This window comes from Mauremys reevesii, linkage group 4, assembly GCF_016161935.1.
Source record: "Mauremys reevesii isolate NIE-2019 linkage group 4, ASM1616193v1, whole genome shotgun sequence".
Lineage (NCBI taxonomy): Eukaryota > Metazoa > Chordata > Testudines > Geoemydidae > Mauremys > Mauremys reevesii.
In genome coordinates this window covers 92968141-92981531 of record NC_052626.1, presented here as the reverse complement: position 1 = coordinate 92981531, position 13391 = coordinate 92968141, and the positions used below count along the sequence as shown (strand labels likewise).

The window sequence follows — 13391 nt, the reverse complement described above, 5'->3', positions numbered from 1 at the left end:
GCAGTAATAGTGGCTATAAATTAGCTCCACTGCTACTCTGCCCCCTAATGGGAAAAGATTCAGCCCTAGACAGTTCCCTTGCATCATCTTAGCTAGCTGAGCTTGGTGTTGGAAGGACAGGAGAAAGCAGTGTCAAATACATAAGATAATACAGCAGCTATTAGTTTTCCAGTACAGTTTGAAAAGCACAAAGTCATTGTTTGCTAATAATGGTTAAGTTAAAATTCACCTAAATGAAGATTTTAAATAAAAGGCATGTATTGTCTTATACAGTATTGCAGGTTTCCTTTAGACAGCTATTCTGCCTATTCTGCCGATGCACTAGAATTCTGATCAGTAGAGATTATGTTAAGTATTAGTGAAATGTTTAACAAAGAACTGAAAGTTCTCACTGATTTTCTTTGATGATTTAAAACCTAACATTCTAAAGAAAACCAAAATATAATACCCCCACTACAATATTTTTCACTAGATAAATGAAGCTGTGTTTGACTGAATGGTCTCTTATATAGAAAAAAATCATAGCCTGGAAATACAATATTTAACTCTGGAAACCACCAACGTTTTTGTACTATAAAACAAGCAATATTTGAAACATTAGGAAAGCGATTAGGACATTAAGAAAAATGTATAGATTGTTGTCTAACACAGCTTGTTTTATATGGGCTGTAAAATATTTTGGCACTGATCCTGCAAGTTACTCCTGGGGAAAATCTATGCAACACTGCACATGCAGAATTCATGTCCCCTGTAGATTTTTTTTTCTTCACAGAATATAGATTCTGCTGGAGAGGCTCTGCAATTACACCTTTTGCCCACCAGAGGCTGCCTTGGCATCAGAAGAGAGGGCAGCCAGCTGGCAGGGGGGGTGGGGAAAGAGACTGCATTCCTCACAGCGGAGGAAAGTGAGGAGCCATGGCACGCACAGAGTGGAGCACACAAGGCTGTTGGGGGCGGGGTCACAGACTGGGGTTCAGAAAAGCTAGTGGGGGCACAGACTGCAGCACGGGCATAGGAGATAGTGCGGTAACAGCATTGAGCCAGGGTCTCAGTGGGAGGGGGGCTGCAGGGCCACATGGGAAGGGGAATGCAGGGACACATGGGGACAAGGGGTAGGGGGCTGCAGGGACACGTGGGGACAAGGGCAGACATGCCTCGCTGAATGGGAGAGGCTAAGGGTCAGCCATGGTCTGCATGGGGGATGCTCCCCAACTCTCAAACAATCCTTCCCCTGCCACCAAAAAAACCTGTTCCACACTTCTCCCACACAACAACCATCCAAGCTCACTTCCAGGCTCCTTCCCTCTCCCTCAGCTCCTCCATTACCCCTGACTCCCCCAATCATTTGCACTGCTTCTGAGGGGTGCAGGAAATACATTTCTGTGTTGTAGTTCAAATGAATTACTCAACGTTCTGTATTAATATGCCTAGGAGGGAATCTATTTGTTCCAAAAAAAAAAATCATTTCCTGAATCTTTTTGTTTTGTCTATATTGTTACAGACATACTTGCTGGGAGATATTTTGAAATAAATTACCAAAATTATTGAAACTGGCATGATTATATTGTGTTATTTTGACAAATATAATATGCAGAATTTTAAAATATTGTGCACAGGATTTTTAATTTTGGGGCTCAGAATTGCCCCAGGAGTATGCAAGTGGAGGACCTCATTGTCTTTAATGGAGCAACATACAGGTGCAGGAGTCCTTCAGAATGGGTGTGTAACTGGGTTTACAAATCCCATACTGAGCATGGGCAGAAGGGAGAGGAGAGTCTTCTCTGCTTGCAAGCTGACCACACCCCCACGCACCTGCCAGAACTGCCAGTCATGAAGACATGCACCCACAGCTGTGACCAATAAAGAAAACAAGCCCAGCTATGAAAGAGGGATAACAGAGAGGGAAGGGAAGGCAGAAAGGCCTTAGATAGCAGAGGGGAAACAGCCCCATTCCAGGCTGCCTCTGAGAAACTGACAGGGAGATAAAAGGAGTTTAAGGGCTGATAGACTCAGTTTAAGTTAAGAGGTTATAGAGTGGTCTAATCTTGATGAATTGAAGGGGAACCAGTTAGGAGACAGCTGGGACCCCTAGAGAGACTTCCCCAAGAGCAGTTGACAGGGTGTCATTGCTGGATTGGGGATCTTAGTAAAATCACAGCTTTGTCAGCAGAAAATAATACAAATAGTATGAGCATGCAACACAAAGAAAAGGAATGTGTTCTATACATTGATTTATGACATGCATAATAAAGTCATTTTAAAAGGGAACATTTCAATTGTATCAATACTATAGTCCCTGTAGAATGCACTGCTACTAAATATACAGAAACTGCAGAAGGAATAAAAAATGCAGTGCAGTTTTGCCATACAGAACACAGAGTTTGTCTACTGTTCTATGTATCTGTGTATATGGTATTATGTTTTTGTTAAACAGGTGATGTTTAAGCCAGACCGCATTTTGTATCACATGTAAGGATCACCACAGGGAGATGTTATAATTGTATGCCATTTGTATCATAAGCACCAAAGAGATTACACAACTGATTTACTGAAGTAGGAAGGGGTTAGAGATTTGTATTAAGATTTTCTGTTTGCTTCAGCTTCCCATTCCCTCCCTGCAATATCATTAACAAAGCAGGAATTATCTTCTTGTGCCTGTGACAGAACCTTAGCAGGTCACGTGTATTTTAATTCTCCCCCTCTAGAAGCAATCGTTATGTCTCACCCAGAGTCTGGCTTCACAAGGCTATGAACACAGGACTAAAACTGAAGAGGAAGAAGCAAAAAAGCAAAAAGAGTAGGGAATTAAAATCCAACACTTATTAAAATCCAACATCTTATACACTTTAAATCACAAGATCAGCATCATCACAAAGGACTGGTAAACAAAGTCTAGTGCAGCATCAGACTCTTAGTATCAGGAAGAGCTGTCACTGAGCCCATTAGCAAAGAGACAGCAAAAAGGAGGAGGATAATAGAGAGCATCGAAGCCTCATACCCTTTCACAAAAAGCTGTTACCTGATGAATGTACGTTATCAGATCTGGGCCAGCTGAGAGGCAGCAGCAATTGAAATGAGTGTCCTAGAGCATACACAGAGAAACACCAAACCCAGTTTATCCTACCAAAAAGCACTACATTTCATTTCATTGGTTTGCTGCTAAAATCAGTAAAGGCTTATGAATGCCCATAGAACTGTGCAAATATCAAACAGTTCCATGTCAGATTTAGGGAAGGCACAGCGTATTACAGCACAGAAGAAAAAGAGAAGCTATGAACAAGAATAGATGCATGAAGGACTAGTAAGTGTATGACAAAGGTGGAGGAGAATTTCAACATGGCATGTCTCTGTGTTGGTATCTCTGTGGAAGTAACTGCAGACATACAGTAGGTCTTTCATCAGGAAATACTTCTCACCATTTCTCTTTCTTCCCTCATCTTTTGTCATTTTCTGCTGTACCATTACTTTCTGTGAAGAGCTTCTCCCTGAACTGGGCTTTTCTGATTCGTTGCTGATGACAGAACCATTCTGACTAGGCGACCTGCTGTAAGTAACCATAGCAACAAGGAAGACTGTAAGTTTCATCTATATAAACCTCATTTCAAGGTTATTTCATTTGCACAGTTTGCATCATTGGCTTTTCAAGTCTGATTTTGTACACAAAAGAGATAGGAAATAAGCCACACAACAGAAACACAATGAAAGCAGAGATGCACTTACAATATTAAAAAATTACTTTTATGTAGGCTCAGTCCTGAAGAGGATTTCAGTAAAATCAGAACTGATTATTTCTCCTGCACGAGCCCAAAAAGACACAGGAAAATAATGCAAAAGGTAAAAGAAGACATCATTTGTTTGCCATCCATTAAGCAGATCAAATAAAGCAGATCGTTTTTAATGACAATTATTTCATCAACATGGCTAAACAGATTCATTGGAAGCACTTTTCCCCAATTTAGTCTGCATCTGGGTTCACAGGTTTTGTCAGATGATGCCAACATTGGTTCCTTATTCCCAGTTCCTTAATCATGGTACCAGCTCTTTAATCATGGCTCCCCATTCCTTATTCAAAGGACAAAATTATTTAAAAATAAATCAGTGTAAGATTAAATGTTTAGAAAATTCATCATATTAATTTTTTATCTTATTCAATCATATTACTAATTACTTAATTCTTTGTTAAAGAAATGATCAAATAAGGAACTGGAGTTGGACTGGTTGCTGTCACATCTCCACTTCCATACAGTATACAGGGCTTGATTAAGAAGTTGGGTTTTGATTGGCTGTTTGTACCAAAGTGCATCTTGGGTCACCCCTGCGACTGTCAGCTTGTTCTGAATGATCTGAAATAAGTCTCTCCTCTAATGAAAGCTTTTGTTCCTGCATGTTGTGCTGCCAAATGGCACCCCTCTCTCCCCTCTTCCATTTTGAATATGGAGTTTGAATAAGGAGCTGGGGTTTGGTAGGCTACATGTGATAAAGTAAGTCTCAGATCATCCCAAGTGACCTGTCCCAACAACCATTAAGCTGTGATGTACCTGAGGCGCGGAACTTCCTGACTTGAAACTTATTCTTTGTGAAAAATCGTGGCCCATGTCACCAGCCCTTCTCCCTCCCTCTCTCCATAAACCCCACCCACCCACCCCAGACAACCTTTAGCAGAGCAACAGGAGTGGCAAACGGGTGTTTTGGAGTGTGAAGCTATGGGTCTATGCTTGCAGACAGAAGGACTTGGCGGTAGGTGTTGTATTTGTACCATCTGTTGGTTGGATGTTCTGCATGAGTGTTGTGTGGCTGAGCTTTGGACTCCTGAACTCACCAGCTGAGAAATGTCTGTTTGTCTCTCAGTGAAGGCCTTGTCGGTTGGACCCTTGTGGCTTTGAACCAAACCTCCCTGTTTCTGAGGGAAGAGACTGAGACTGAGCAGTGATACTAGTCAACTGCCAGGCGAACAGGAATAGCAGCAAACTGGATCAGTTTCAATGAGACTTTAGAGAGGGAATCTGACTCCTGTTTTAAGTATGGCTCTGCACTACACCAGGTAGCAGATATGGATAGTGAAAGAACAATTGCTGTGACCTGCCTTGGATGTACTATGTTTTCCTTTCTGCAGGAAGGCCGAATAGATTTCTCGTGTATGAAATGCAAGCTGGTGGAGGAGAAGATACATTGACTGGAAGCACAAGCTGCAACATTGTGCAGCATCTGAGAACCAAAAGACTTCTTGGACTACCAGATTCGGAAATTATTCTCACAGATGCCACAAGGGGACAGATCATCAATAAGGGAACTGGAGAGAGTAGAAACCAAAGAAGTGGACAGGCAATTTGTAACCAAGAGGGGAAAGAGGCAAGCTGCATTCAACTCAAATTGAAGTATCAAAACATTTTCAGATACTGAGCAAGTCAACTACATAACAGCTTGTCTCTGTAGGACTGAAACAGAAAGCTATACAGGACATACCTGAGTGGGATCCTTGCAGTATGAAATAAGCAGCAATCAAGAGAGGTTCTTCAAACCTTCTAAGAATGCAAACAATCAACACTGGTGGCTCCATATTAAGAAGAGCCAATAGAGTTCAGCAAGGGACACAAAGACAATAGGATGATGTGCCATCTCCCTGGAGTGAGGATATGATTTGTAAAGGAAGAAAAGGGAAGTCCAATCTTCTCAGAGATCCTACTGGTCCAATGAGCAGACAAGACAGAAGGCAGAAGATACTGGAGTGGAACTGTTGGCTGCATGACGTGTGTGAGGTGGAAGGTTTTGCTTTGTTGAACATTGGGCCACATTTCAGTGGAAGAAGAAGCTGTACAAATGGGGTGGCCTATATGTCATAGTAGGAGCTAACCTTTTTGGCTGGAGACCAGCTGGAGCAGCTACGAGGGCATTAAACTACCAACTCAAGAGGAGGGTGGTAAGGAGGCAAGTGTGGTCTAAATCTCAAACTCAAGATGCCATGAACAAATTGAACTGATGTGGCAAAGAATAAATTTGTCAACTGCTTATATACCAATGCAAGAAGTCTGGATAGCAAGTAAGAAGAATTAGAAATGTTCATCGATGAAGGAAAAAAACGTACATAACTGGCCTACTGAAACCTGGTCGCACGAGTCACATAATTAGTAATAACCTGTTTAGGAAGAATAGAGGGGGTAAAAATGGGGGGGGGGGAGGCAAGCAGGCACTATACAGTATAGACACCTGTTTTCCAGTTATTGATAACTCAGAACCACAAGACCTTGAATGCATCTGGATCAATGTGCTAACAAACAAAGCACAGGACAGGGTCTGGTGGGGTCGAGTATACAGTCCACTGAATCAAACCAGAGAACAAGGCTGTGAGTTCAATCCTTCAAACCCAGGGTTGTGAGTTCAGTCCTTGAGGGGGCCACTTAGGGATCTGGGGCAAAATCAGTACTTGGTCCTGCTAGTGAAGGCAGGGGGCTGGACTTGATGACCTCTTGAGGTCTCTTCCAGTTCTAGGAGATAAATAAATAACTGGAGACATACCTATTTATTTTAACAGGTTGAGTTATTCCTTAAGAACTACAATGTGTTGACAGAACATTGCTGGAGGTCTATTGTAGCCAGTAATAAAAGCATCATTCCACTTATTACAAGTTATAGATGATAATATTCTAACACTGAAGGCATTGCTCCCAACATAACCATTTTGGTTCTCATTATGACAAAGATGAATTAATCACCGGATTGGATGTTGGTGGTTGCCTAGGAACAAGCAATCATGACCTGATTACAAACTCTGGGCAAACAGAGGACAGGTCCAACCAGTAACTACATACTTGGTGCTTCAAGACAGCTGATTTCTTGAAAGTGAGGAATATTATGAATGATATTGACTGGGTGAAAAAGATTTAGACAGAAAAAAGTGAATGAAAATAAGGAGTTCTTAAAGAAGAGAATTTATGAGATGAACAAAAAGCCACAATTCCACAATCAAGAAAAACATCAATGTTGGGTAGGAGTCCACCCTAGTTCAGTGGGGAAATGGAAGCAGCAATTAAAAATAAAAAGCTAATATATGGGAAACAAGGGGAATAGTCAGCAATCAATATAAATTACAAGTTATAAAGTGTAGAAAATTGCTTTGCATAGCTAAAGACAAAGCATGGCTGGCAGGGCTAAGGACAATAAGGAATTTTTAAAGAATAGTAAGAACTAAAGAAATCCTAGCAATGGCACAAGGATACAGGCATGTTACTAGATGGAGATGGTAAAATGGCTAATGTTGATGCAGAAATTGTTCAATAAATAATTATGCTCTCTATCTGTATCACATGAGGCTGCCAAACTACTTTCCAGCCCATCAGCTAGCCCTAATAACATGCACCCACATGTACTCAGAGTTGGCTAAGGACGTCAGGCATCAGGGCCTGCAGCAGAAGTAGTCTCCAGGCAACCTAACAAGCACAGCTGGCCTGTAGTAGTCAACCTAATTGGCTGTACCACCTGATTGGTTGGCATAGACCAACTCTTACAGCCAGCAGCAGCAGTTCAGCGGCTGCTTAAAGCATTTGCCCATGGCTGCCATAGCTTCTGCACCTGCTTGTTCCCAGCCTTGTGCCTGAATTGGACCCAGCCTTGCTCCTGTCTTGCCTCACTCCTGGAAACCTGGTTTTGACCCTCAGCTCCAATTCCTGACTTCTCCTCTGACCCTTGGCTCTGAAGTCTGGCTTCTGACTCTGCTTCTGATCCTGGACTCTGGGCGAATGATGCCTACTCCAAACACTAGGCACAACTGCCCACACCCCAGTCACTGACAAAGGAGAGCTGTGGCCCACCACGGTTAATTTTTAATAAATTTTTGAATCCCAGGAAATTCCAGAAGACTGGAAGAGAACTGATCTTGTGCCAATATTCAAAATGTGGAAGTGGTATGACCTAGCTATCTAAAGTCCAGTTAGCCTGACATCAATCCCAGGCAAAATAATGGAAAAGCTGATGGATTCAGTTACTAATGAGTTAAAGACAGGAATATGATAAATTCCTGTCAAAATGGTTTGATGGAAAACAGGTCTGTAATAGTCCAAGGTTGGGGCCGTGCCCTCTCAGGGGCCGTCGGGAGCCAGGCCGCCTCACTACACGGTCCCAATCAGTCTCCGGGTTCTGAAGGTTTTGGGGTTGTGCCCCTCAAGCAGGGGCGGAACAGAAGGCACACGGTTAATGCAATGAGTCCCAGCCCGCAGTCAGGGCGGGACAGCAGACACTAAGTCTAGGCTCAGACCCTTTCTGCAGGCTGAGCACCCACAAAGTCAATAAGCCACGACCCTCATTCAGGGCGGGCCAGCGAACCAGTTCTAAGCTCCGGTCCTGGCAGCCGGAGCTGAGCAGTTACAAAGTCAGTAAGCCCCAAGCCCTAGCTCAGGGCGGGGCAGCACACAAGAATCCAGGGAGCTCAGATCCCACTGCAGGCTGAGCAGCAACAAAGTTAACAAGCTAAGCCCAGGCCCTCAATCAGGGCGGGGCACCAAACACAGCAGTTCTAGGCTCAGCTCCTTACAGCAGGAGCTGAGCAACAATAATAGTTCAGGGCTCAGGTCCTTGCATCAGGGGCTGAGCAACAATGGTCAGTAAGCCCCAGCCCTAGGTCAGGGTGGGGCAACAAACAATAGTCCCAGGGGCTCAGGTCCTTGTCTCAGGGGCTGAGCAACAATAGTCAGTAATCCCCAGCCCTAGGTCAGGGTGGGGCAACAAACAATAGTCCCAGGGGCTCAGGTCCTTGTCTCAGGAGCTGAGCAACAATAGTCAGTAAGCCCCAGGGTGGGGCAATAAACAATAGTTCAAGGCTCAGGTCCTTGTAGCAGGAGCTGAGCAACAATAGTCAGTAAGCCCCAGGGTGGGGCAATAAACTATAGTTCAAGGCTCAGGTCCTTGTAGCAGGAGCTGAGCAGTCACAACAATACCGGGGCTCAGGTCCTTGTGTTAGGCACTGAGCCACAGCAGGTAAGTGCAGGCTTCTCTGCCTGACCGCTGGTAGGAGGGGGAGTCTGCCACCGTGAGTGGGGTGGCAGGGGGGACACAGGCCCACCCACTCCACTGTGTCCCAGCCCGGGGCCCTAACAGCGGCGTGGATCCGCTGCAGTCAGTGGGGATCCTGGCCGCAACACACTGACATGGGCACGTCAGTGCCCTCAGCCGGACAGGGGTCGGCTACCCCCGGGCTACACTCCATCTCCCCCTCCATGGGTACCTGCTCCTCGCTGGGCTCTGCAGCGGGGTCCCACACCATGGGCTCCTCGTCGTGCTGAGGGCTCTCTAGGTCGGGCTGCTCCTCCGGACTCGGGTCACGGGAACGCTCGGGCAGCTCCTCGGGGTACCGGGCTCGGGGCAGGCTCGGCCAGTCCACCTCGGGGTACCTGGCTCGAGGGAGGCTTGGTCGGTCCACGTCCGGGTACCTTGCTCGAGGGAGGCTCGGTCCGTCCGCGTCAGGGTACCTGGCTCGAGGGAGGCTCGGTCCGTCCGCGTCAGGGTACCTGGCTCGAGGGAGGCTCGGTCCGGCAGGAGCCTGAACAGGAGCGTCCGTCCTCTCCGGCCGCTGGGCTCCAACTGAGTGTTGAGGCCGGGCTTTTATACTTCCTGTCCCGCCCCTTGACTTCCGGGGGGCGGGAACAGGCGGCGGTGGCTCCGCCCACTGAGGTGGCTCCGCCCACTGAGGTAGCTGTTCTGGTTCCTCTCTCTCAGGGGCCGTCGGGAGCCAGGCCGCCTCACTACAAGGTCTTATCAAGCAAACTTGATTTCTCTCTTTGACACTGCAAGTTTGGTTGATAGAGATAAAGCGCTTGCATCCACTGTGCAGTCTCCTGTGTTGAAGGTACAGATCTGCAATTGGCCAATTAAGAGTCGTAGCCTAAGAGTGCTCTACAGATTCCTCGCTGACACTAAGCTCTCACATAGCAACAGGTGCAAATAATGCTTTCTGCCATCTTTGGTTGGCTAAAAGATTCTGTCCCATCCAAGTGGAAAATGACTTATTAGTCACCTCTTGTCTGGACTATAATAATGTGATATACCTAGGCATGAAGCCTTCAGCAATTAGAAAACTCCAACTAATATAGAATACCGCAGGACATCTCCTCAGCCATGCAGGCTTCCATTGACACGTCACTTCTGTCTTCCACGCCCTACCCTGGCTTCCCATAGAATTTTGCAGTGAGTTCAAGGTTTCAGTCCCTATCTGGAAGGCGCTCAGTGGCCTGGGCCCAGGATATCTAAAAGATTTCCTAAGCTCCAGAACAAAGACTGTGTGTAGTTGAGAACTCTGCTCCTCAGGCACAATGGAATTCTCTACAAAAAGGATAACGCTTGTCTGTGCAGCAGAAAGAACTTTCTTGGGGCCAGTCCCTGAATGTAGAATGAATTGCCCCATCACAAACCTCACCACCTTCTGCTCCAAGGCGCTTTTCTTTGACCTTGCCTTCTAACACATATCAACGTGTGGTTTTTATTATTTAAATATAAATTTTAAACCCTGCAAAAACAAAACACTCCACTGCATATGCTTCTATCCCTGGGGAGAGGATGAGAGAACAAACGACATATGACAGATGTGTAGTCACGCTGTTTAATGCACTACTGGAAAGCGCTCCGATACTGTGGTGATGAGCATGATAAAAGAACCGTTACAGAATAGATATAATATACTTAGACCGAGTACCACATGACATTTAAAAATACATCAATGCAAGGTTAGTTTTAGAGATGTCATCACATCAATGACTGAATGTGATAAAAATTTAAATTACTAATTTATCTATAAAATAATCAAATGGGGGTGAATACTGGTTTTTTGTTGATTTTTACATGCATATGGTATGTTTACTTTAAAAAAAACACAAAATAAGAGTTGGCTAATATATTTGTCAGACCAGAAATAAAAGTTCACCTCTTATCTCTTCATAAATTATCAGTCACAGGTATGTGTCACTTGGGATGACCCAATATCTTTTTTGTCACACACAGCCAATCAGACCCCAACTCTTTATTTGGACTCCATGTACAATATGGAAGTGGGGTGGTGGGGTGACATGGCAGAATACTGGGCAAGAACAAAGCTTTGCGCTATTTCAGCTCCTTCAGAACAGTAGGACGGTCACAGGGATGTGTCACTGGGGGTAACTCATTTTGTCATGTACAGCCAGTCAAAACCCAGCTCCTTATTTGACTATTTAATTAAAGAACTAAGTAATTAGTAATTTGTTAACACATTCAGTAATTTTAATCTGATAAAGTTTAATTTTACATTAATGCATTTTTAAATAATATTGGCCTTTGAATAAGGAATCAGGAATAAGAAACCCATTTCAGCCTTGCTTTTGGCAGCCATAATTCACAGACTCCTTTTCACCCTCTGAACACCACACTATCAAGCCAGTGCCACTTTTTGCTGACACTCCCAGTGAAACATCACTTACATAGCCACCTTCTTGGTCACTGTTTGCATTGCTTAATGCACTGAAGCTGCTAATGCCACAACCATGGACATGGGTGCAAGGGTGCTGGAACAATTTGCATAGGGAGGTGCTGAGAGCCACTGAACCAAACTGTTAACCCTGTATATGATGGAGACCACTTCAAGCCAGGGGGTCCTGCTGTACTCTCAGCACCCCTAGTTCCGGCACCTATGCATGGCTGGGGTCAGAAGTGTTGAAAAGGGTCATGCTCAGAAAGCATTCTCCCTAAAGAGGGCACAAGGCGGCAGAATTACTCTGAGGATTTGGGTATCTGCCCTCACACAGAATTAATAAACTGTGCAATTATAAACTCTCTGTATCTTTACCAAACTGAAAACTTCACTTTGAAGGTGGGGGCTTGTTGCCTTCTCTATGGTCTCTGCCTCCAGGCTGGACCACGCAAGTGTAGTGATACAGTACTGGCAACAACTAATTGTTCAAGACTATCGGCACTCATAGAGGCCTTACCTGCAGAGAACAAAAGAGCAACTGCATCCTAAGGAAAAACTGTTCTTTTCAACTTCCCTCAACAGGGAGCTGGTGGATTTAGAGTGGAAATTCCCCAAGAAGCACATGGCATGTCTACACTACAGACCTCACAGTGACACAGCTGTGCTGCTGTAAGGTCTCCTGTGTAGCCACTCTATGCGAGCAGGAGAGAGCTCTCCCACCGGCATAATTAAACACCTCCAACGAGCTGCGGTAGCTATGTTGGCAGGAGAGTGTCTCCCACTGACATAGTGCTGTCCACACCGGCACTTTTGCCAGTGAAACTTTTGTCGGTCAGAGCGGTGGTTTTTTCAAACCCCTAAGCAACAAAAGTTTTACCGACAAAACTGCTAGTGTAAGACATAGCCTAAGCAGGAGGTTTTAAAGAGGACTCATGGGGGAAGACAGGAAGGAAACATACAGGAAGTTAGGACAGGAGAAGGGAAGGGTACAGGCCAGCCAAGGTTTGAAGGAACCATGCTGCCAGTGGGAAGGGGGTAGGATCCAGACAAATAAATAAAGGGCAGCTGTCCTTGCAGGATCACTTCTGCCCCCACAGAGCTTCTAAGACTCCCCCTTTTAAAAAAGAAACTCATGCTTATTAAGCTGAAATTTCAAAGTTTCTTTCAAAGTTCAATTATAACAACAAAAAGTGTCTGTTCTGATCAGATAACAGCCACTTTGTGAAAATCTGATACATGACCTTTCCAGGTTGTGAATTGGCCTGGAATGAAATTGCAAGTATCTCAGATGGTCATGTAATATTTTTCATTTTCAAAAGCCACTAAACAAAGTTCCCCTGTCACCTATCAAAGATCACAAAGAGCCAAATCCTGCTCACTGTACTTATACCAGTTACCCCACTGGAGTCAATAGGCCTACCCGTGTAAGATGAGCTACATTTGCCCAGAAAGGCATTACAGCAGTACTGTACTGTATATACCCACCTGACAGTGGGTTTTCCAGTGAATTCCTGAATCAGTAAAAGTTTACTGAATTGCTTTAGGAATGCAGAGATTTATTACAAAAGGATTTTGGAGAGACAGGGTGAGCGAGGGAATACCTTCTATTGGGCCAACATCTGCTGCTGATAGAGACAAGCTTTGAGCTTACACAGAGCTCTGCTTCAAGTGGATTTTGCATATACCCAAAGCAATTAATGGATTTTTTTTGTATTAATGGGGAGAATTAAACTCTGTGTGTGTGTTTACACAAGGGTGAGAGTCAGGAATCAAAGAGGCATGAAAAACATCTTTAAAGAACAGCTCCTGATGAGACTTATCTTTTAGGAGCATAGCAGCAGCACCTACAGCTGTTACAGTGATAATCTCCTGTGTGGCATTGTGTCAGAGAATTGAAGACTTTAAAAAGGACAAGTACTATTGAGTTCATATGAATTGGATAACCTGACTCCTGTGCTCTGCAACA

General features: G+C 44.6%; 1 protein-coding gene across 2 annotated transcripts in view; it reads right to left on the bottom strand.

Moving 5' to 3' along the window:
* The window catches only part of KIAA1549L (KIAA1549 like), a 211914-nt gene that overhangs the window by 52850 nt on the left and 145673 nt on the right, over nt 1–13391 (bottom strand). For both annotated transcript variants that reach the window (XM_039539040.1, XM_039539039.1), the window contains one exon: nt 3417–3544. In XM_039539040.1, coding sequence (XP_039394974.1) covers nt 3417–3544 — 128 coding nt within the window. The remainder of the gene's footprint in view (nt 1–3416; nt 3545–13391) is intronic.